The sequence below is a fragment of the Malaclemys terrapin genome, chromosome 6 (assembly GCF_027887155.1).
Source record: "Malaclemys terrapin pileata isolate rMalTer1 chromosome 6, rMalTer1.hap1, whole genome shotgun sequence".
Taxonomy (NCBI): domain Eukaryota; kingdom Metazoa; phylum Chordata; order Testudines; family Emydidae; genus Malaclemys; species Malaclemys terrapin.
In genome coordinates, this window is record NC_071510.1 from 37,481,657 (window position 1) to 37,507,296 (window position 25,640).

A 25,640-nucleotide genomic window follows, 5' to 3' on the forward strand; every position below is an offset into this window, starting at 1 on the left:
AATGACTTCTAGCAGTCCCAAAAGTTCCTTTTTGCAGCACACGGAGTCTCACTGAATATTTGCTTTTTGAGCATGAATTGTCCATAGCCACCGAGGCCAGTTTCATCAAATGTTTTCATACTGACAAATATCTAAAGTGGTGTCAAATCTTTCCTGCACAACCAGTTGTGCTAAGCCACTGGTAGACTTGAGGGCCTCTAGGTGTAAAGCAGGACCCGCACTGAGTGTGCACATTGGGGTTGGTGATGAGAAAAGCTATCAAGCCCACCAATTAAAAATTTGGATTTATTATTTGGAGTGTAAAGCCCACATCCTCAATGATATTAGGTGTCTACCTCCCATTGATTTGCCTGTGTTAAGCATTTAAATACTTTTGTGGATCTAGGACTATATAATTCTTATGTCTGTAAAGTGCCTAATAAGGCCTTGGCTACACTTACCAGCTAGTTCGACGGCTGGAAATCGAAGTTCTGGGTTCGACTTATCGCGTCTAGTCTGGACGCGATAAGTCGAACCCGGAAGTGCTTGCCGTCGACTGCGGTACTCCAGCTCGGCGAGAGGAGTACCGCGGAGTCGACGGGGGAGCCTGCCTGCCGCGTGTGGACCAAGGTAAGTTCGAACTAAGGTACTTCGACTTCAGCTACGTTATTCACGTAGCTGAAGTTGCGTACCTTAGTTCGAATTAGGGGGGTAGTGTAGACCAAGCCTTAGACAATGGGCCTAAGCACTACTGCAATACAAATAATAATAAATAAAATATTTCACCACTGCAGAGTTATACCAGTGTAAAACTGGTTTAACACTGAAACATCAGGCCATTCATGGTTTTTTTTTGTGTTCAGCCTTGTGAGATACATACAGTAGAACTTCAGAGTTATGAACACCTTGGGAATGGCGGTTGTTTGTAACTCTGAACAAAACATAATGGTTGTTCTTTCAAAAGTTTATAACTACACTCTTTTTTGTTTGTTGTTTGTCTCTGCTGCTGCCTGATTGCATATGTCCAGTTCCAAATGAGGTGTGTGGTTGACTAGTCAGTTCGTAATCTGGTGTTCGTAACTCTGAGGTTCTACTGTAGTTACTTATATGTGAAAAAATTGCTCGGTGCACAATTTTATGTTTATTCTGAATATTGAAAAAGAATCAGAATAGCATTCCCCATGCAAAGCCTTCACCATTACTGACAGGAAGACAGAAGAGCATTAGTTTTCATGATGCTGATAACTTTCATTTAAAAAAAAAAAATACACTGCATTGCTAGTTAACCTTCTGTTCTGCTTCTGAGGCTGATTTATATAATCCCATTCAGTTCTGTTTTACTTAAGTTGTGAATTTAACTGTGCTGCTGGAAGCTGTTGAATTCTCTTCCTTGTTTTAAATTCTCGTTCATTATCATATGCTATATGCAACAACAGCAGGCATAAAATGTAGAGAAGCCATAAAGGACACATTAGACCTCTTCACAGGTTAATTTTATTTATAAAGTTATACTTGCATAGCTCAGAGAAAAACTGTACCTTGTATATGCTTAATCTTTTTAAAGCAAATAGAACCTTTAAGTACACTCTTTGGCTTTGGGTAAATAGAAAAAAGGGATTAATAATGCCACACAGCATAGTAATATTAAAATACATTTTCCAGGCTACACATTTTCCAGATAGCACATGTCTGGACCACAGTCTAAACCAGAGATCCATCTCTGTTTAAAGCCTATGTTATATTTTGTAAACAGCTGAGACGAAGGGAATGATAACCTCGGTGACAAGGATGGAATGCATCAGAACATCATGAAGCTTAGTTGTCACCACCACACAAAGCCACCAGAATGGTTTCATAATCTCCTTTGGTTTCATCCTGTCAATTTAAGAACACTAAAATTATTATTACAGTTCTGACTAAAGATTCCGACTAAGATCAAGACCCCATTGTGATGGACACTGGATATACACCTTGTAAGAGAGACAGTCCCTTCCCCAAACTAAGGCCACACAAGATTAACTCAATGAACTCTGTATAGTCCCACTAAGTTAATGGGACTATTCAGAGTGCATAAAACTAAACACATGAGAGAGTCTTCAGGATCACAGCATACACAGACAAGATACTAGGGTGACCAGACAGCAAGTATGAAAAATTGGGATGAGGGTGGGGAGTAATAGGAGCCTATATAAGAAAAAGATCCAAAAATCAGGACTGTCCCTATAAAATCGGGACATCTGGTCACCCTAAAGATAGACAATGGTGGGAACCAGAAAGGATTCATTTTACAGATGGGGCACTGAAGCACAAAGACATTAGGTGATTTGCCTAAGTTGATACAGTAGGTCTATGGCAATGCTGAGACTATCCTGAGTCCCGATCGAGTGCCTTAATCTTCCTACCATAGGTGAAATGGAAAATCACCCTTTACCAGTGAACATGAATTGTTTATTTAAACTATAATTAATACATATTAAGATTGGACTATTCCTAACTTGTGTTAGCATAGGGTTCTTTTGAAGTAATTTTAGATGTTATGATATTTAATTGCTCACAGAATTCAACAATTTGGAATATGATTTCCACGAGCATCTAATTTATTAAACTCCATGTTTTCTCAAGTGTGACTATGCCTTGCCTGATTCAGATGGCATGTACTATATCAGATTCAATTTTCTAATGCAGTCATGTAATTTTGCATCAAGATAGGATGCAGTGCGATATCATGTGAGACAAAGAATCGTGTGTGTGTATATATATACACACACACACACACACACACACACACACACACACACGAATACTAGTAAATTGCATCATTGTACTGTCTGCAGTATTTTATCTGTAAAATGGCAGATACTGGCAAAGATTAATGTGAGTGTTTTAGTCCATGTACTGTACGTTCCTCTACAATCACTGTGTTTGTTACTGAGAGTATTCAGTAGCTCTCAAAAAGCTATTTGGCAGTGGTACATTTAAATCAGTGAGCTACTAGAAGGAGATTGTTTAAATTTTCCATAAGTGCATTCTGGTTTTGCCTTTAAAAAAAGTAAGCCTAAAGACACAGGGACAGATCTGTAGCTGGCGTAAGCTGGCATTGCTTAGTGATTTACACCAGCTAAGGGTGTCACCTTTTGAGTTCTGCTGAGGATGCCTTACTGCTCTGGAAATGCAGCTTTTTTCAATGCTAAATTCATTTGTCCTATTTATAGGTATATATTTAATTTAAATTTCAGTAGTTGAATTACAGAGACAAGTTGGATGAGGTAATATCTGTTCTTGGACCACATTCTGTTGGTGAGAGGGACAAGCTTTCTAGCCACACAAATCTCTTCTTCAGGTCAGAACTTTGTGGCTAGAAAGCTTGTCCCTCTTACCAACAGAAGTTGGTCCAATAAAAGATGTTACTTCACTCGTCTTGTCTCTAATATCCCGGGACCAGCACAGCTACAACTACATGGCATACAGCAGTAGAATTGGTAATGGAAAAGTGCCAGACTGGCAGCCCTGAAGACCTCTGTCTACCCCCAGAATCCTTACAGCAAGGACAGGGGCAGTGTAAGCATTCCTACCCTGCCCTCCCACTGTGTCTCATGTGGAACCACAGCTAAAAGGAGGAGAGAGTAGTTCAGTCTCTATGTTCACTCAGTCTTTTGGCCACTGGGTCGAAACTGCCAAAAAGTGCTGTATATCGCCATTTGCAATGGCTTTTGTGACACATGCTTATCCACCAGGAAAGGACTCAGGCCTACCACCATTTTCATGTGAGTCACTGAAGAAACATCAGCTACTAATTATTTTTCAGCCCCACCTAAATTAAAATTGGTGACCTATAGGATGGCTATAAAGCCCATTACCAGCCTCCTGAGCCAGCCAATTACAATAACATTTTACATTCAGTAGTTGATATAGCTTCAGCTGAAAGGAAAAACATACCAAGATGGCCTGGCAGAGAGGTGTGCCATACAGCTTCTTATAATAGCCCTTGATCTCATTCATGTCAACCTCAGAACGTGAAACCATGACTCTGTTCAGTGTTTTGTGGCGTGTCCCAGAGCCCTGTTAAAAATAAATCATGATTACCTGGGCATACAAAGCATTATTCTTAAATCACGGTGGTACGTGTTTATTTTGAACCTGAATGATTTTTCACATCAAAAGGAATTGCATGTTAAACAATTGGGGGAAAATGGACTGTTGCAACATAAATCAAAAATAGCTGTGAATTCATCTGACCACCCCCATTTGAATGAACATGGGGCTCAGGCCCCAGAACCTACACTGCCTCTGATGCCCTCAGATCCTCCCCTTTCAGCCCCCTGACAGTGTGGAGACATGCTGATAAGGCTCCTTTGCTTTCTGCTGGCCGTGGACTGCCCCTTAAAGTGAGGGTTCTCTAGAGAAGCAGATTTCCCTCTGGTGTGTGGAGGTGTAAGTGAAATCTGGCTTGTTTTCAATGTCAGGGAAAGCACAGGCTCTCTATTTATATTTAAAAAAAACATGAGGAGGTGTTTTCTCATCTTGATACAATTGGGTTTACATGCATAGCTCCTATGGGAGTTATGTGAGTAAACTCCTAACCACTGGGATGGGGAAACATCCTCATTACAGTGGCCCTTATGGTCTCATGTGAACTCCAAAATTCTACAGTGATGAGGCCTTATAAGTTACTAGATAGATACAGTGTCCACTGGCATACTCTTAAAGTTCATTCTGGGTGTAGAGACATTATCAGTTCTAGTAGTATTCCCCATTTTATATAGTGTTAATATCACTGAAACCAAATTAACTTTTTAACTGTGTCCATTGTAGATAGGTAGATGCAGATGAGTTCCTATAGAGATAAAGCCCCGAGCCCCTTATACCAGACAGGAAAGTGTATGGAAACTCACTGAATTATCTTCCCTTTGGCTCCCTCCTGAGGGGCTTTTCATGGCAGGATGCTCTGGCCCAGTTTGTCATCTTATATTAAAAAGTTCTCCCTTCCCAAACAAAAGTTTTTCAGCATACTCTACCTTCATTGCCAAGTTGAGCTTTTCTGCAAAGAAAGCTGGTTTGCTTGTGGCACATTTCACTGCAATGAAACAACGTGACGGAATTAAATATGACACATAAGTAAAGCGCACACGCAAAGTGGGGGAAGGGTACTGTCGTCAGTGCTGAGTTGGGATTTGCAAGCACGAGGTTAAGAAATACGCTGCAGTTTTCAGGTGGCAAAGTGAAGCAGTTTTCTTCCAGCTAGAAACATTATGCAGTGAGCAATTAACTATACCAACCATATGCCTAATATGATGTATTTTAGAGGGTGCTGATAGTACTTTTCCATTTTTTTGTGTGCCCAAACTAAACCTAGCAAAGGAATAAAGCTAATTGGTGTGTTATGTTTGCACCAAACACTGAGCTGGGTTGGGAGTACAATAATAATATATTTCACACCTATGCAGCACTTTGCATCCATAAGTCTCAATGTCTCCTGGAGCTCTCTGGTGCACAAATTACATGCCCACTTCATCACACCTTAGGGAGAATGCAACTCTTCTGTATCACTGGCCAGATCCACTGGCTGGTGTGTGTGGCACGAACATGGTTCTGCCTCATCCCTCCCTCCTTTGAAGTGGGATGTGGACCCAGGAGATGTTAGAAAGGAGATAGACAAGGCTATCAGCAATTAGCCCAAAGTCACCCAAAGAGTCAATGGCAAAGTTAGAAATAGAATCCAGGTCTCCTGATTCCCAGTCCCATGCTCATTCCACTGAGGTGTGATGTTTTAAGTGAGGATTGTTCAGCCATAGGGTAATCCCCAATGTTGTAGCTCCACCCAGTCTCCCATCATTTGTACTGTGCATGGTGAACAGAAAGTTTAAAGGAAATAACAGACATGCGACAATAAACATCTGCCCTGAGTCTTTACAAAGATATTCTCCTGAGCAGCATCTTAGGTGGATGGTTTGTAATATGTTATCAAAATGTAAAGTAAATCAGTGTGGAAAATAAAAACTTTACAGCCCTGATTTTTATTTACACTGGAGCAACTTTATACCACTCTGGCAGAATAAAGAGCTTTAAAGTGAGTTTAAATTACTTTTATGCTTGCACTTTGGGCCTTTTACACAGCCAGAGCGACTTTAAAGCGACTTTAGTACAAATGAGAATCCGAGTCTATAGGTGGATTTCAACAAAAACATCTGTTTATGAAATGTGCATTTTCACACATTAATTTATATTTTGTATTTATTTGAAACAATTCCTGTTTACTCCATTTTTTTTCCAGTTGGACTTTTCAAAGTGTCAGATACCAAACTGTCATGTACAGTAGCTATGCTAGTTTTTAATGAAACACAACAGGAGACCAGGATTCCTCCCCATTGGGGCAATGAAAGATAGTTTACTTCTGACATTCATATAGTTAATATGGAAAGAAGCACAGTTTAGAAGCAATGAGTTACTTGGCAAGGGGGATTACATACCAATTGCTGTCAGGCAGTTCTCAATGTCGCCTTTCAGTTCCAGATCCAGTGCCTTGTTCATGTCATGTTGGCTGAATTTGGTATATTTCTGAAAGACTAAACATGGATATCAAGCTTAGTGAAAACTGGGAAAATGCTATGTTCTTGCTCTCTTTATTTTGTTAATGTTAGAAAGTTCTCTGATGTCCACCAACTGGAGTAGACAGTTAGCTAACAGTTTGATGATGTCATCAGAGCAGCAAGAGATATACAGTGTAGGAAATAAGCTACAATTTGAAAAGCTTGCAGCAGCTTTGAGTTTCCAACTTCTGACACAGGAATTGATGTACCTGATCACATGATAGAAAGTGTAGTTATGTTCCAGGCCCATTTAGCCCAATAGCCAGTCTCTGACAGTGGTTAGTATCAGATACTTCAGAGGAAGTGACAAGAAACCCCATAATAGTTAATTATGTGATAACCTGCCCATATGGGAATTGCCTTCCTAACGTCAGTCAGTTAGTGCATTGGATTGTTCCCTGAAGCACAAGTAGTCCTCCAAAAAGCAAGTTAAGACAGATACACATCTACTGCATTTACTTTAGAAGATCCTCAAAATGGGATGCAGTTCAACCCATAATGTGAAGTGTCAACTTTATGCACTGGTTATTGTATACCACCATCCAAAATGTGTGTATTGGGAATATATTTCATAGGAATAACTTATTTCAAGCCTTTGCTGAAATAACCTTCTCATGTGCATGTTTCTGTTCATTGGATTATACAGTATCCGTTTACACTGATATAGCATCTGGCTTTGGAAATTGGGGCCCAGTCCAATGTCTTTTAAAGTCAATGGAAAGACTGTTTGATTTTGGTGAGCACTGGTTCACATCTTTAGTTGTTTCAATACTTCTGGCACCTGTTACTCAGATATATGAGAGGTGCATTTTTAAAATACAGTTCCCCTAAGGCAGAAAGCTTCATTCAACCTACCCCTTCGAAGATGTGGGAAGCTTCTCGTAGTAAGGATGGTAATGAATACATTGATATCTGTTCCTTTTCTTTTCTCTCCTGCTTCATATAAGGCCTATTGTAAAGCACAGAAGTTTATATATTATCCTTATAATGAGACGACCTGGAATATTGTACATCTAATGCTCTCACCCTCAGCCAAACATAGGCCTTTGCACCATTATCTTCATCAAGGACTAAGGACATTTCATACGTAATATAGAATGACTCACATGTCATAAACCTGTACAGATGATTGTTATTCTTAGCTTTTCCCACTGTTACTGCATTATGGGCTAAATTCATAATAGTTTCACAGGCCACTAGACACCTGTGCTTGGCATTTCCAAACATTTTTTAACATGACCATTCCTGAGAGAAGTATGCTGCTGTCAGTGTGGAAAGTACAGGACTGACTGGCTTTCTATTGCTGGACCCAAATGTGAAATTAACTCAGATAAGAATTCCACAGAAATAGAATATGGGAAAGCTACACACCAGATCTTCCTTTTCTTTCCATGAGGGCCATTAATGGAAAACCTGAAAAACCAGACTCCTCTTCTTCCTTTTCCCCAGCTCTCCAGACATCCTCCACCCACAATAATCACCTGTGGGATGGGACCCCCTACCATGGTTAAATCCATTCAGCAAAGGAATTGTCAATAGTACTCCATTCAGAGCCCAACAATGATGCACTTTAATTGACCTATTGAGATTATATCGAGTGCTGTAATGTACTCCTTCCATTTTAAAGGATGAATGTGCTGTCCTCTCAGCCGTGTGTGTGTGTGTGTGAGAAACAAACACGTGCTAGGAAACTGAACTCAGATACTGTAGGATTGAGCTTTACAATGAGGCCAACCAGCTGGCCTTTATATCAATTTTGAAGCTCTGAATTAGAGTAGTGATGATGTGATTTTACCTACAGGCATAAAAGGTCAGGATAGGCTGCTATTTCAGTGTTGTTGACAAGGGTGTTTGCCCATAATAAAAATCACACTAATCTAGAAGCTGTACTATGGGAAATGATTGTGGTATTTAAACTTTCATTAAAAAGTTTCTAAAATCTGAAGTAATGACATACTAATAAGCATCAAAGGAATCTTGAAAGGCCTATGATTACAAAGGTAAAGCTACAGCTAAAAAGGGAAGTGCTAACAAGTTTCCTTTGGCTAGGATGGTGCAGGTGGTTCTTCCCTCCCATATACACTTCTTTCCCCTCTCAGAGATTGGTAGATGTATTGTTTTTTATAAATGAAAGGAAGAGGTCATGGGTAACTTATCAACCACACTACAGACCTCTACTTGCTCATGTAATAACAGCTTTCTCAAAGAAAAGAGACTCCGTCGACCCCTAAACTAATAAAGAATCTTGGGTGGGATAGGGAGGACACCAGTACAGCAGATTATATAATGTCCTCAGCTCGAGTGATTGTGCTTGTTACAATCTAGGTTGAGCATGGAAAGAAAACAGACAAGAGAAAACTTCTCAAATAGAGTGCAGAGCCTTTTCTTACCCTGGCATCATTGTCAGCAAGCTCTTCATTCACACGGCCATCTTCATTACGGTCACCCTAAAAATTTTCATTTTCTCATGTTACCATTTTGTTTATATAACCCTGGAATGAATGCCATTTCCCACTATGCCATTTTAGCATGAAGTTTGAGAGCACTAAGGTGAAGTTCCAATGGGTAAGTCAATTGCTCTAAGAATGAAATCAAAGCATATGCAAACCAATCGGGATTCCTTTGTTTAGGACCAGACCTGAGTAGTGCTTTACTTCTTGAATAATCATATGAACTTCATTGAGATTCCTTGTGAAGTAAGGTACTATTCACCATAAAATAAGGGGTGTCAGAATCTAACCATCAGGTAGAAATTCAGACACTGAACTCATTTTAAGATAGACTTAATAAATTTCATTCTGATCAAGGATTTTATCTCAAGATGATATTTTAAATCTCAATCCTTCATTTTGGGGGGGAAATTTCACACAGATTGTGACATTTTCAGATCCCTGAATCGTGGAGTCTGATACCTGTTGACTTTACAGAAAGATTTTATGTATCATACCCACTAAATAAATGTTTTATTTAATCTGCTTTTAAATATCTGCATATAGGGCAATTTGTCCACCTTCGACACACTCTGCTTTTATCCAGCCATATTACTATTAAGAAATATTTCCTGATATATAGTGGAAAGTTTTACGTTCATATTTCTTGGCATTGCTTTTTAACTTGCCATCTTCTGAGATTAAATAATTTCGATGACTTCTATTATTACCTTCAAAATACTTATAAACTCTGATCATGTGAAAAAGTTTAAAAGCAAACAGAAGCCAGTAAAAAAATCAGGATTTTTCTTGTAACTTCTAGTAGGATGAAAACATTATTCTAAATATCAACTTGTTTAAAAAGAAATTTTGCTCCACATAGTAAGATTTCTTTTGGGGGGATTTTTTTTAATAAAGAGTAATAAGCAATAAACAAGTCCCCCATGGTTTCTCTGGCTGATATTCATATGTCATCTAACTCAACCAAGACTATTAACTCTTTCTTAAAAATAAAGTTTATTGAAAGTATTTGAACATGGCATACCTTGGCTAGAGCAAGCAAAGCCTTTTGGAAGTCTCCAGATGTATCTGAGGCAATGTCTTTTGCAAGATCTCTCTTAAGCTCTACAATAAAACAACAAAACAATAAAAAAAACCCCACAATATTTTAAAGAATTCTTCCATCTCATTTATAGAAATATTCCCTCCAGTTCCAATTCTCCAACTTAAATATGTGTTTTTATCAATATTGGAATTAGTCATTTTGATTTGGGTCCCATCGTTATCTTTGTAGGAAGCTATCTTTGAGTAATTTTTATGTGCCCTCTCTAATTTGTTTATTATTAAATTTAGATGAACTTTGAAGTCTGGATTCTGATCCAAACATCTAACCTTGGGAATAGAAGGGGGAGGATGGTTTAGGTCCATCTCTTTTTATAAATTCCTTGAGTCACATTTTCCATAAGGAGTCTGGTTTACATGAGAAGAAGCAGGGGACAGTAAGGCTCTCCTGCTGCTTTGGAGTGAAACTTTTTATGCCAGGAATGGAATTTCTCAGACTCATTGGCCATGGATGCTTCAAAATCACCAACACTAGGGAGAGAAACAGCTTGACCGAACATGCTTTTATTCCTTCCACAATGATATGTTCTATTCATGTAATTTTACAACCTATGAATTACCTTCCCTGTAGACTCTGTTGATTTCTCTGATTTCCCTGTTGTTCCTTGAAGCCAGAATCTCAATTAAGGTATCTTCATCAGTTCCAAGCCCCTGTTGGAAAATGGTTGAGCAAATTTTGTCTGACCTTATTTAACTAGGGAAACACAACATCTAGAAGCACAGAACCACATGTGATAACTATAAAATCAATGTCCTTGATTACAGAAGCATAAGTTTTTGGAAGATTATTTCATCTGGGAGCCCATATACAGTAAGCCAAGACTTCCAGTAAATCAGAAACAATAAGCATTTCACACCACCCTATAAATTATTTTTACTATAGTTCCTCTTTATCATACTTAATGCTACTAATGTCTGAGAGAGGTATTACAAAGACTGAGCAGCTTATAGGTAGGGCTTGCTCTGAGGAAACTGGGTGGAAGGAAATAAAATTCCTTTTTTTTTAAATTAGTAATTTAATAAATGCTATAGGGAAATGACAGAAGTGAAAGAGCACCATTTGTTCAACCCCTGTCAAGGGTTGCATTTGCCACCTGAACTTTAGCTTATGGATTATATTTCCATATGTCTAGTGTTAAATAAGTTTTCTCCATCAGAGTTTTCACTTGGCCTGACTATAACTTTAGTTTTGAAGAATTAGTCCATTCTGCTGCTTTGTGGTAGTGTTATATTTTTTTTAAAATGTAAGGAGTGGGGCATTTGTTCTTCTTCTGATTCACCTGGGGCAATTCAGAAAGCTTTTTTTCTACATGGAATTTTTCTTGTTTCGTCTTCAAAATGAACTGTTCAAGAACCAAATACTGTATTCAAGATGACTGTACACATCAAACTGATGCAAGTAAAATCAGATGTTAACAAACTTGATGAAATAATTATAGTCATGAAGAAAACAAAAGGAAATTATTTAGCAGGTGCAAATCGATAGCTTGGCTTTATTGCACCAGGGTATTAAATAGTCCAGTTTTCAGAGGGTGAAAGTAGAACTATTCATGCTCATACTTTTAACTGATTGGTACTTGCAAGCAGTGGATGCATCTTCACAAACTTTTAAATAAATAATACAGATGCTACTCTTGTCTGACGCTTTGAATTTATTGGTGTTCTTATTTGGCACTGCAACCAATATTCGAATCTGAATATAATTGCAGAATATAAGCAAAGATAGCAGCAGAGTTTTTTAAGTTGGGAGTTGTGCTGAAATTTTATTGCCATACCTTCATAGCGGCCCTGAGCTCCTCAGCATCAAACTGGGCTGGAGTTTTCAACAGAGCCAGGACAACTTCTTCAAGCTGACTTTTGAGGGCTTTTTTCAAAGCTTCTTCCAGAGACTACAAGGAAGGATACACAATTGTAAGCTGGCAAGCTTTAAAGACCCACAGTTCAGAAGCACCCAGAAAATGAATGAGCAGTCCTATTCTACCTCCCTTAGGAAAAATTCACCTTCCATTATAGAAAATCATGTTTTAAACTTCGGGTACTTTGTCTGCTTTTTAGTCACGTTGATGATTCTTTAACTAGCTATTACAAAGTGTTCAGAAGTGCTCTTTCTTCTGCATACCGCACTGAAGACAAAATAAAAGCAAAGCAAACTTTCCAGTTCTTATAAGTAGCTAATATTGTTATTGTGATAGTGACTTGCATAAAAGTGCTTGGCGGGGGGGGAGGGGGGGGCTTTTGTGTTTGCCTGGTTAGGAATAAAGAAGTTGGAAACCACCCTATTAAAATGGAGATTTTCCAACAAGCTTGGTACTGGCAAGTGACGTGAGAGATATTGCAAGTTTAGGATTGGTAGTGGATCTTCACATATCCTAGATACCAACTCTTCCTAACTTAAATGCAGTTCTTGATATTTCAGTGTGTGCAAAAATTATAGCCCTATGCCCACCCCCCCAAAAAGCCTGTAATAATTGCTTTAAGAACCTGTCACCTCTTTATTGATACTCCAAACAGGGTACTCTGTTCAGCAACCCCTAAATCAGTGGGGTTGCTAAGGGAGCATTAGATTCAGTAGTCAATATCTGCTGAATTCTGCTTAGTTTCTGATACTCCACCAGCCACTAGAGTACATAGGTCCCTGGAGAATATGCTTTTAGCATTTTAAAAATCTTTCATATTATCAAAATTGAAAATTAAATTTTAGTTTTAAAAAGGGGTGAGATGAATCCTAAGGGTCTTTGTAACTTTGAAACTGTGTTTTAATGTAGGCCTTAATAAAATAAGAGAATTGCAAAACTGGGGCTTCCTCTCTGAGGAGGGGTAAGGCTGTGTAAACCACAGTGAGGTTTGCTGAACAGGAAGACAGAAAACCTAGACAAAAAAAGGCACTTTATTAGAACTGTTTTCTTAGTGGTTCCCTGCAAGCCACTTCAGGGTGAGTAACTTGATTGCTGGTTTCTTTGTGACTTAAAGGCTCAATAATTTAGATATGTTGATTGTTTAAATAATATTTCAGTAAAGTTATGGGCTAGACTGGAGACTTTGTTGAAGGGAGGTGCAGAGCTACAACCTTCTCAAGGAGATACAATGATCCCCGAACTCCCCTGAGCACCAGGGCCAGTAAGGGTGCAGTCTGTAACATCCACTAGGATGGAGCAGCCTGTGCACCAGACCCACTCAATGGGCTGGTGTAGAAGTGAGGCAGAGCCATGATCCTGCCTCTTCCTTGCTCCTTTTGGAATGATACCCCCTCCTGAGCACACATGGAGAAATTCCTCCTGGTTAGGGTTACCATCCGTCCGGGTTTCCCCGGACATGTCCGGCTTTTTCAGCCTTAAATGGCCGTCTGGGGGGGGATTTCTAATGAAGTAGAAATGTCCAGGATTTCCCCCTTCCCCTCCTGCGGAGTGCGGCGCGGCTGACTGGACGCTTGGCCTGATTGAAAGCCGCTCGCAGCCACTAGGGCCTCTAGCAGCCAGAGTCCCTCCCCCTCCCCCGTGCCCTCCTCCCCCACAGAGCAGCGCGGAAGTGTTTGAGTCCACGTGGAGCCTGCATTTCTCCCTCTGCCAGGTGAGTGGGGGGAGCAGGGCAGGCGGCGGGGTGTGTGTGTGTGTGTAGAGGCTGCAGGGTGAGTGGGGAGCAGGGGGCACAGAGGCTGCAGGGGCGGGGGTGTGTGTAGAGGCTGCAGGGTGAGTGGGGAGCAGGGGGCACAGAGGCTGCAGGGGCGGGGGTGTGTAGAGGCTGCAGGGCGAGTGGGGAGCAGGGGGCACAGAGGCTGCAGGGGCGGGGGGGTGCAGAGGCTGCAGGGGCAGGGCAGGCAGGGGGCGCAGAGGCTGCAGGGCGAGTGGGGAGCAGGGGGCACAGAGGCTGCAGGGGCGGGGGGGTGCAGAGGCTGCAGGGTGAGGAGGAGCCGGGCAGGCAAGGGCATAGGGGCTGCGGGGCGAGTGGGGAGCAGGGCAGGCAGGGGCATAGAGGCTGCAGGGGCTGCGGGGCGAGTGGGGAGCAGGGAAGCACTTGGCAACCCCCAACCAAGATCAGAGCGGGAGGGAGGAGGGGGAATGCGGGGTGCTCAGAGGAGGGGGCAGAGTTGGGCAGGGACTTTGGGGAAGGGTTGGAATGGGGGCAGAGAAGGGGTGGGGTTGGGGCGGGGGCAGGGAAAGAGCAGGGTTGGGGCAGGGCCGGGGGCGGGACCGGGGCCCCGTGTAGTGTCCTCTTTTTTAAATGTTTGAATATGGTAACCCTACTCCTGGTTCTCCAAGCACAGATATTGTGATTGTGATTGGAATTGGCCCTTATGTAGGGTTGCCAATTTTGATTGGACGTATTCCTGGAGGTTTCATCATGACATAATATTTAGTTAAATATTAATCTTTAATTCCTGGCAACTCCAGGACAATCCTTGAGAATTGGCAACCGTATCCTTATGCAAGATGCACAAGATTTCTTGCATCCTTCCCCCTGTACACTTGCACAAGGGCTAGCCGCAGCCTGCCCTTTATGTTTGCTTTTCTATATACCATTAGATTGGCAATGCATATAGATGCATATATAGCATATATCATGCTGAGAATTGCTATGTTGGAGCATAATCCTACAAAGTACTAAATGCCTCCAAACTATTAGTGAGAGCTCTCAACTCCCAATGACTCTCAGTGAGTCCTTTGGGGCCTTAAGGTCCTTGGTGATTTGCAGGATTTGAGCCTTGAACTTTACCTCAGAACGATGATGGCCATTAAGTTAAAAGATTAATAGCCTTTGCACATCTGAGTGTGCAATGTAATTGCAGTACAACATCATCATTCCCGGCCACAGCCTTCAGCAACTACATAGAGAAGATTCCCTATAATATTATGTTTTGGGAAGCTAAAACTGCATGGACTGTTAGGACTAGCTGCAAAAATTGAAAAACTCAAGCTGCATATTAACAGCAGCCTTGTTGTTACTGTACCTTTCCTTTAGACTGCTGGTATGCAGCTTTGATCTGCTGGCGTTGTCCATTGGTTCTTTTAGTCAAGATATCAATGATGGTCGCTTCATCCACACCTGAAAGTGATGGAAAACAAATCTTTGTCAATCATTTTCATAATCCTTCCATTTTGCTTGCCAGTATCTCTAAGTTATGTGTACAAATCATGATTTGTACATTATATTCTCTGAAATCTGTCCTGTTTACACTGCTAGACACATTTACATTTATCCAAGGAGAAAATTTAGTAATTAAATTTACTAAATTGTGATTATAGTCAAGAAAGCAGATAAATAGATTCCTTAAAGGTTGTTGAAAACCATGCTTGCTATGGTGTCATATACAAAGTCACTGAAATGTTCTGAGTGAAAGTACCCACACTAGGCCATAGCTAAACAGAATAAATATTATTAGCTATCATGCTCATGTTTAATTTCAGTAAGTCTAATTGAAAAAGATGTCATATTCTGACCAATGTGAAATTCATTAAAGACAGAAGAGTAATTGAAAGAGCACATAGCACAGTATAGCAAATTCACATATTCTTAATCTTGGGGACATTTATGGGAATCAAATCAAAATCATTAACTTGGCATGTAATAACATTCTCCTTCAGTTCTCTAAAGATTACATTTATAATATTGCTACCCTTTATGCAATAAATGCATGAATTGTTAATGCAGCGTTACAGTCTGAAATTGAAACACAAAGTTAAGAAATCAAAACGTTCAGGTTTTTCCCATATGACACATTCAGAATGCAGTAGTTTTGATAACTCGCTAGTCTTTTAGATATGTATGAGTTTTCTCTGCTGAATGCTGTTACCTCTGGTTCTGTCATTTTATTTAAGGTTATTCATTCTCAACTTCCCTGGGGAAAAATCCTAATTCTGTACTTGTATGTCATATTTTTCCTCTTCTTACCCTTAGCAGTTATAGCTTTGTCCAATGCGGCAGCATCAGATGATGGATTGAAGTTAGGATAGGTATGGACTGCGGATCCACCTTTTGAAGTTTTCTAAAAGAAACAGAATTTGGTCATTTCACAGAGACTCATTTTATGGCAGAAGCAGCTCATGTGAGTTTCCTAATTGGGAGAACTGTACTACTCTGTACCATTATCAAGGAAGGGAATGTTATCCCTTTGTAACCCTATTATTAAAGAAAGGAAAGTGTAGAACACAAGGCTATTTAGTTATATAATTACCAGCCCTATCACTGACTTGCTATGACCTTGGGCAAGTGACGTAGGATCTGTTTTTGGTCCAACAACACCAGTGCACCAGGAGCAACCCCACCGAAGTCAGTGTGAGATTAATAGTTACCTAGCTCACAGAGGTGGGGGGAAGCTTTATTAATTCATGTGTAAAATGCTTTGAAATCCTAGGATGAAATAAAATATATAAGTGCAAACTATTGGTATTCAAATCTGTTTGGGTGTGAGGTCTGATAGCGCATTATACTACTACATCAGTTGGGTCAAATGCTAATATCTGAACTTTCATAGAATTAATCATCTGTTCTCTGTGTCTTCAGTCTTATCTCCTTCCTTTTCTCTCTGATTAAGGAAGAAGATACAAGAAGCAAGGTGTACATTGTGATGCATAGGGCAAAATGAACTACCTAATATACTTGAAGTGCTGATATCTCACTAAGCAACTGTGTGGATGGCCTACTTCCATAATTATATCATTATGTGTGTTTATTAACATACACATGTAATTTGGCAAAGCTAGACTAGGGAGCATCGCATGTACTTAATACTATTAAATGTGCACTAGAATCATTGTTGGTAGATGTGGCACATTAAGAGGAGGCACTGCCTACTTCAGTGCCCCAAGGTCTGAGACATGCGCCATGATTTAATTTTTACTTTGGCTGCCATTGCGAATCTTTTGAGCCAAAGCAACTGCTCATGAAAAGACTTCCAGGCTGTAATGGTGCAACTGGGGCTGCCATGCTGGCGAAAAGGGAGTCTGACCAGAAGGCTGCTGTGCTCAGGCAGTCCCTGGATGGAAAGGCTGCAGGACTGGGGTTCCACAAAATGGTTTAAACCCACCTTAGCCCACCATCTGCCCCGAACACAACTCAGCCGGCACAGAGGAGCCAGACCAGAACTCCCAACTTCACACTATTACAATCTTTCCTAGGTTCCTTTCCTCTCCTATTTCATTAAGGAATGTTACTTTCCACGTATACTGTGACTTCTCATTGGTGTATCACTTTATTTTTTACTGACACCGACATCCATTAGGTTATCAGAATCCTCCTTGTTGTATCAACGTTTCTTATCTCTGTATCATCAGAATTTTTTAAAATGATGCAGCATATTTCTGTTTTGCAAATCTTTCCGGTATCATTGATGAGACTAGGTCCCAGTATTTATTGTTTGAGATCCCATTTGTTATAATATTCAGTGACCCTTCCGATCCTAATCATTTTTTATCCAAATCATACCATATCTGCATGAGAACAAAGAACTTATTTTGATTGAATCAGTTCCTCCTTCACATTACTAGTCTCAGACTTAGTTTCTTATGTTTGTTTGTTTTTAAATTTTCATGGCACTAGGAATCCCTGTGTCCTCTTTAAATGTCATTTAATCCTGATAGTCTTAGGTGTCCATATTCCTTTGTGTGGCAGATGGACTCATTTTAGCTTTGCTTCTTATAGTATCAATGGCTGGCTACAGAGAATGACATTTCATTACAGTAACTGAAATGGTTGCCCCAAATGTGTGTTGGTTACAAACTGGTAACTAAATGTTACTGTGTGTAAATAAGAATAATATCTGTTATCTGATACTGGACTTGCCATCATAGACATATGCTAGTAGTGCCTAGTGTAAAATCCTGGCCCCAATTAAGTTAATGAGAATTTTGCCATTGTCTTAAATAAGGAATGATTTCATCCCTTACGTATATAACAAAATACAGATTGCTAAAATGTTGGAATCAATCTGTGCTGATGTTTTTAACTGTGTTTCTAAAGTCATTTGTATGTGAAAGTTATACTCTTGGGAGGTTGCAGTACTTACAATGCACTCCTGCTCCTCACTGTCCATAAACCAGGCCTGCTTCAGAAATTCTTGCACCATCGCCATGTTGACCCAAGTTTCTGGAGAGAGAAAATGAAATATTAGAAAACAAAATTTGTTTTTCATCACCTTTATCCTCATGGCATCCCAAAGGATTTTACAAGCAAGAGACCCAAACCTGGAGTTGCTAAACTCCTGTTGACTACAGTGGAAGGCTGAGTAATGTCTGCAAATTCAGGCACAATGAGTTGCAAGTGAATGTGTAAGATATATGTGGTAGCCCTTACGGCATTAAGCAATTGCTCACACACAGCCTTAGCCTTTAGAAACAGAGGAGATCAGACCAGTGTTCCAACTAGTTTGGTATCCTGTTTACAATAGTGGTCAATATCAGCAGTTCCAAAGGAAAAAGCAAGAAACCCACAGAAAAATTTCTTCCTTGACCCCCCCATTAGTTAAAAGTTGGCTTCAAGGGTTTGTAGCCTTTCAAAAGTTATTTTTATAATGCTGGGTTCTTCATAGCCATATAAACGTATAATTCTTTTATGAATTCTGCTAAGCTCTTATATACTGTGTAAAAAGTATTCTTTTAGACGCTTTAAATTTGCTATCTTTCAATTACACTGAATGTCTCATTGCTCTTGTATTATAAGAAGGTGAATTCAGTGCCTAGTCTACCACCTTGTCCATACCATTCCTTACTCTGAATACTTCAATCATGACCCCTCTTATTCATCCTCTCCAGTTTTTAGAGACAAGGGAGTATTTTCTACAACAGAAGAAGAAAATTGAAAATAGTAAATCTCATCTATTCTTTTCCCCCAATCGAAAATGTATTGGGCCAGAATGAATGTGTGGTATTTTATAGCACATTCATGATTCACTTTTGTTTGGCTTTTGAGTACATTAGAACTGTTTTTTTTATTATATACTGTGTGTGATCTGAATTGTTGTTTATCAGATTTTAACTCCGTGGCACCATGAGTGCCTCAATGAGGGAGCACTTTCCACTGTGTGTGTGTGTGTAATATGTCTTTCTAATGGATAGGATTTCAGATAAGCATGCTAGAGAGTATTAAATCACTGGGAACAGATACAATTTGTGTTCTCAGCCTCCCACCCACAAAAAAATATAGAATTAAAGGCTGCAGCTCCATCCTTATCCTACCTTATTGTGCCTATAAGGGATTCATTAATAGGGCCTGGTTGAATCCTGCTTTAAGTAAATGGAGACAAATGACCATTTCAGGATCAGCTTACATTCAAAGAGTAATTAATGTGTGGTACTCACTATAAAACATAGCACTTGAAACATAGATATATTATAAAAGAGGGGATAGATGGGTATGTAAGCCACACCTAGTTTCATTTTAGCTCAGATTTTTGATATTAAATAAAGGGTTTGATCAGATCCTACTGTAGCACAGTAAGAAACAGTATCTAAATAAAGTATCCTATAGACTTATGTTAGGAAAACAAATCAGACTAGAGGATGTCTGAAAATAAAACTTTTGACAGAATGTATAATGTTGTTGAAGCTGAAGATTTGATTTGATTTTTGCTAAAATCCCCATCACCTGGATCACGTTTGTGTCATTGCATCTCCTGGGTATAACGCAGAGGCTCTAAGATGGATGTATAATACTGAAAGGATTGAAAAGCAATGTGGGATTTGGCGATGTATGGAATTCTAAGAGAGCTGGTCAAAAATTGGAATTTCCATCTTGTAAGAATTCTAAAATTTTGAATTTTCAATTAAAAAAATAAAAAATGTTTATGGAACGGACAAATTTCAGAAAAAATTCTATTTGGAAATGTCAACACATTTTATTCTAGCCTTATTCGATATGGAAATGTGTTTGCCTGAGCTGCCATGGTACGTAATAGGAGTAGTAGTTTGGGTGCCTCAGACATCTGTTCTCCTCTATGTGCTGGGCTCACACTACATCTCTGGCCATACTACATCTCTCATCAGGCACTAATGTCATGTTACTTTCCTTCTTCACAGTGTCAGTTCAACCAGAATGGAGACCATAGAGCATCATAGGAGATGCTGTTCAGCCCAAGGAGCCAGCCCATAAATGAGAATGGGGGCACAATACACCTGAACTACAACTCTCATGAGACACCACAGCAGCTCAGACAGACACAGATTAATGTCAAACTGACCTAAAACTAAATGTTTCAATTTGATTCAAGAAACTGAAATGTTTTGATTTGGGGCAGCTTGACCTAAAACAAAATGCACCTCTACCTCGATATAACGCTGTCCTCGGGAGCCAAAAAAATCTTACCGCGTTATAGGTGAAACTGTGTTATATCGAACTTGCTTTGATCCACCGGAGTGCGCAGCCCCGCACCTCCCAGAGCACTGCTTTACCGTGTTATATCTGAATTCGTGTTATATCGGGTCGTGTTATATCGGGGTAGAAGTGTACTTAATTTCATTTTTCCTGTTGGAAAATTGCAGTTTTCTATGCAAAATACTGATTTTGCAGCAGTTCCATTTTCCATTAAAAAACATTTCTATGGAATAGAACGTAATGGCCATACTGGGTCAGACCAAAGGTTCATCTAGCACAAGATCCTGTCTTCCAACAGTGGCCAAAGTCAGGTGCCCCAGAGGGAATGAACAGAACATGTAATCATCAAGTGATACATCCCCTGTCAATATTCCTAACTTCTGGCAAACAGAGATTAGGGACACCATCCTTGTCCATCCTGGATGATAGCCATTGATGGACCTATCCTCCATGAATTTATCTTTTTCTTTTTTGAACTCTGTTATGGTCTTGGCCTTCACATCCTGAGCAGAGCAGAATATTCCCAAGCAGAGCTAATTTTAAGCATTCATAATAACTAGTAGGTGAAGGATAGTATATTAGCTTTGCATTTGGAATATCTTCTCTTTTGACAGTATCTCATAGCTTTAGCATCCTGTGTCAAACCTACGGCCACATTCTTGCTACGGATGCCTGCATGACTCACTTTTATTCCAGTAGGAATCTTGGGCCATGGAACAAGCATAAAGCCACCCTACAGTTAGTGAAAGTAGGACACACACTTTTGTCCTATTCATGTCCTATGGTTCAATGAAAAAAAACACAGGCCCATTTCAATGCCTGAATACCTGATTGGATAAATAATCTAAAAGGAAACTTAATTTTTAATCATAAAAATCTTGTGTGGTTGAAAAAGACAATGGTCCCCAGCCTCAGTTCTAGCTGAACAGCTTTCACATTTATGCACCCCTCACCCTAGTTGAGGGCCAGTAGAGCAACCCTAATGTTGGTATTAATTAAAGACCATACCAATAATAAATAGAGCCGTTGCAGTGGTTCTTATGCCATCCCCCATTCTGGTTGCTCAAATATGGGGAGTGGTCAGGGAAGAGGTGTGGCTGGTGGTTCCCAGATGCTTTCTCAGTCCCTTAGGTGACTGCCCTGTGCACAGCAAGCCCATGATCAAGAAAGTACAATGGTAACTTAAAACCGCTTTTGCAATACCACTCCTGAGTTGCACTCTGTGCTCCCGAATATGAGCCGTAATCTCTACTGTACCCTAAATGAAATGGGAATGTATCAATCATTTATTTACAGTTAGAAGTTCTTGGGCTGGATTCTCTCTCCCAGTCTCTGACACTCTGTTTCCTGAGAGGCACAAAGGGACTGGAATCTGGCCACAGCTGCCCCACTGAGAATCTCAGAGAGCAGGGGAACTCCTAGTTGGCATACAGTTGGTGGAGATGGCTTCTACACCAACCACTGCCCCCCCCCCCCACTACACATACACACATACCCTAGTCTAGAGGTTGTGATGCAGGTAAGGAGGGGCCATTTAGAGCACAGCTCTGGTCTTCAAATTTTCAGCCAGTGTAAGTCCATTCAGGACCCATAGGCAGTTGCTATAAACTCCTAGGCTGCTTTAATTTCCATCAAGGCTGAGTAGACATGGCATAAGATTCAGGTAGCCATAACTAACTGATTCCCTTTATGGTCCCTCCCTCCTTTGTCAGCCTGATCTTGGTGCAGGAGGAAGTCTAGTCCCTCATTTCCCTTTTTCATACAGACATTTTGGCAAACAAATCCATCCATTTTCTTCTAGTAAACTACTAGCAGTTTTTTTTTTTTTTTTTTAAATTCTACAAGGTAAACAGCACTCTGGCAGGGTTAAATACCTTACTCTGATTGCTCTTTGGTTTGTTCTATTGGTTCAGAGGGTTAAGAAATAAGTGAGTCTACATGATGAAATTCCTTATCGGCCCAGTTTAAACAAAGTATATTGATTGGAGCAACATGTTAGCTTACTATAAGTGATAATAAAAGATTGCAAGAGTGCAGGAAGACACTTCCAGGGTCTCTGAGCACACTCTTGAGAATGAGAAGCCTAATTTAGCAGGAGAAGTGAGTAAGAGAGGATTTGAATTTGCTATCAAGAGAAATGGAGAAGCTGGCTGGACTCTTGCCAGGATCACTAAGGAGAGGTGCCTTCTCCTAAACTTCCCTGCACTCCCAAGCTCAGGCTGGAACTCCCATCTAGAAATGACCAAGATGGAAAGGGAGAAAAAGTGGCCAAGCTGCAGGTACCATAGGGGGAGAGACATTTCTTCCTGCTTCTAATAAGTACTTGGAAAGTTATTTGACTGATTATCAGAAGTCTGGCAAGAATTTGTCCCACTATCCAAAAGCTGAATCTCTGTAGTAATATTAAACAGCAGCTAAATACTTTTTAATTTTTGTCTCTGGAAACAACAAGAGATTGAATTTGATCTTACATTGTTTTTTTACACTCCATTGACTTCAGTGGAATTACTTGTGATTTACACTGCTGTGAAACTGGAATCAAGCCAAACATTTGCATACCACATTTCATATGGGGGTTTGCCTCTCCAGGAACTATATTAGATGGACCAGCATGACGGATTTTATAGACTCATTAAGTTGGTCTTGAATAGGGTGACCAGATGTCCCGATTTTATAGGGACAGCCCCGATATTTGGGGCTTTTTCTTATATAGGCTCCTATTACTCCCCCACCCCCTGTCCTGATTTTTCACACTTGCTGTCTGGTCACCCTAGTCTTGAAAGAGAGTCTATTAACATTGTTAAACCCTATTAGCAAAAAGTTTTGATAGTGTAGACATCAGAAGTGTTTGTGTACCTATTGTCCATGCCTCCTGTACATTCCTGCCAACACCCAGGAAATAGTGCTTCACTCTTATATGTACCAAAAGCTTGAAAAACCTGTCCTCAGGACACACAAGAACTACAGAGAGGCGAGAAACAGCCTCACCCTTGGAGAAAAAATTAATGGAAAGTCTGAGCAGACCAAGAACCAGATTCTGCAGCACTTACTCATACTGAGTTGCTCTTATATCAGTGTTTAATTATAAAAGCAGATTGTTTTCGTAGCTACCTCATTAAGACTATCACTGAGGTTTATTTTTCACTTACAGCTGAAGTTTGTGAAACAATGAATACTGTTTTTAAGCAGCTAACTATTGTCAAAGTAAAAGCAGTTTTAAAAAATCATTTCCATATAAGGTATTAGTTTCCTGTTATTCATAGTTTTGCTGTAAAAATAACTTTCCATGGTAACCCATTAAAAAAACAGAAACCAGCTAACTCCAAACAAATGTGCTCTCCAATCCTTAATATTTATTCAAGATTTCTTGTGCACCTCAAGTAAAGAAAAATAGTGACAGTTCCAACCCCTGAATGTAAATGCAATACTTTAAGAACTGACCACACCCATTCATGCCTGTGCCAACCAAAACAATCTGCAGAAAACTGCACAAAATCATTTGGTAAATGTAGTACATATTTATTAAAGTTTGCTAAATCAACACAGACCCACAAAGAACTAAAAAATGCATACCTTTTGCTTCACACAGCTAAAAAAGTGTTACTTCTCTGGAAGCTGCAGTCTAGAAGAGGAAAGCCTAAGGCTTGTGATTTTTATAAAGACGTTGGGTAACCACACCTAGCAACCAGAGAATATTTCTAGGACTCCAATGATTGGCTGATGGTTGTTTGAACGCTAAATATGGGCTCTATCCAAAACACACACACACACACACAAATGCCTTGCAAAACCATTCACTGGAGTTAACTAAAAGCAGATTTCAGAGTGAAAGAAAGAATGACAGAAATGTTTTGGTACTGTAATTTTTTTTACACTTCTGGGGTCAGATCCTCTGCTGGTGTAAACTGGGATCGGTTCATTGAAGTCAATAGATTTTAAACCAGTGTGAGATAAAAAATAAAGCTCAATGCTGAATAAAATCTTAATCCTTTCACATTTTGACACATCTGATTGTACAACTAAAAATCAAAACAGAAAGCAGTAGCACTTTAGTCTGAGGAGTCCGACTAGCAGGGAGTTTGAGAAAGGGATAAGAACAGCAGATGTCTTCAATGCGATCTGGTGGCCATCGACCTTGCCTTCACTGGGGTTGATCTCAGCAGAAATGGGCCAGTATCCATAGCTGATTTTTTCAATCTCACATCTTATTAGGTGCAAAAGTTATAATATTGCCCGTGGTCATTTTAGAGAACCAAGATGTAATAACAGGCAGGTTTAATGGATGTCCCATAAGTGGTATTTTTAAACATACAAATGGGCCTGAGCTGCAACATTCAGATTTAGCTCTGACTTCAAAGTGTGAGGGATTTGGTTCTGCACACAGAGGGACCAGCTACAATGGACAGGCAATTGGTGTGCTGTGCCTACTGCCTATCATGCTGACCTGTAGTGTCTCATCATGTTCTTATGATCCCCTGTCTGTCTGTATCCACCTGTTTCTTGTTTTATTTTTATTTATAAGCTCTTTGGAGGCAGGAACCAGCTTTTTTTTCTGTGTTTGCACAGGACCTAACTCAAGTCTTAGTTCATGACTGGGGCTCCTATACCCTACTGCAATACAAATAATTGATAATAATGCAATTGAAATCCATATACAAGTCTGGATTTTGACCTCAAATCCCTCTCAGATTTGCCAGAGTTTGAATGTTTTCATGTCTGGGTGTGTTCTGTTTTGGGGTCCATCTTTAGTAAGAAAGTGCATGGAAGATGGAAGGGTAAGGATTTTGTTCCCAGAGAACCCACAGTGATTCAATGTTTTTATAAGGCACTAGCAAAATATTACCTAATAGCAAGTCAATCAAGAGAGAAAAAGACATAAGCCAATGCAAAAATTTATGCAATGCAAAAATAAATACAGTGGGACTCGGTTTGAAATGTTCCTTAAAGAAATGTATGGAAAAGTATGAAATGCAACCAAATCTACAATTTGCATATTGGTAGATCTTGTTCATATCTGAAATGAGGCAAACAAGTTCGATAGCTGAGACGTGAACTAAATGAGATGTACTGTCATTAAATTTAAAACAGAAGCTAGAAAAGCTAATATGGAAAGTTCAGATTACCCCCATTATTTATTTCTTTTTTTAAGAATAAAAGAATAAGTTTCTGCCTTCCATCTGGATTGGAGGCTTTAAACCAGAAAGGTGAACAGTTAGTAAAA

The 25,640-nt window shown here is 39.8% G+C and overlaps 1 protein-coding gene across 1 annotated transcript; it reads right to left on the bottom strand.

The window, feature by feature from the left end:
• Nucleotides 1-1,455: 1,455 nt before the first annotated feature.
• ANXA1 (annexin A1) lies at nt 1,456-24,093 on the bottom strand. Its single transcript, XM_054032233.1, has 13 exons — nt 23,993-24,093; nt 18,117-18,196; nt 16,004-16,097; nt 15,063-15,157; nt 11,893-12,006; nt 10,678-10,768; nt 10,041-10,120; nt 8,957-9,013; nt 7,422-7,515; nt 6,447-6,542; nt 4,995-5,053; nt 3,916-4,038; nt 1,456-1,854 (listed from the first exon to the last, which is right to left on the bottom strand). Exons 2-13 carry the CDS (start codon nt 18,180-18,182, stop codon nt 1,795-1,797), a joined length of 1,029 nt encoding a protein of 342 aa, XP_053888208.1. The 5' UTR covers nt 18,183-18,196; nt 23,993-24,093; the 3' UTR covers nt 1,456-1,794.
• Between the last annotated feature and the right edge of the window lie 1,547 nt (nt 24,094-25,640).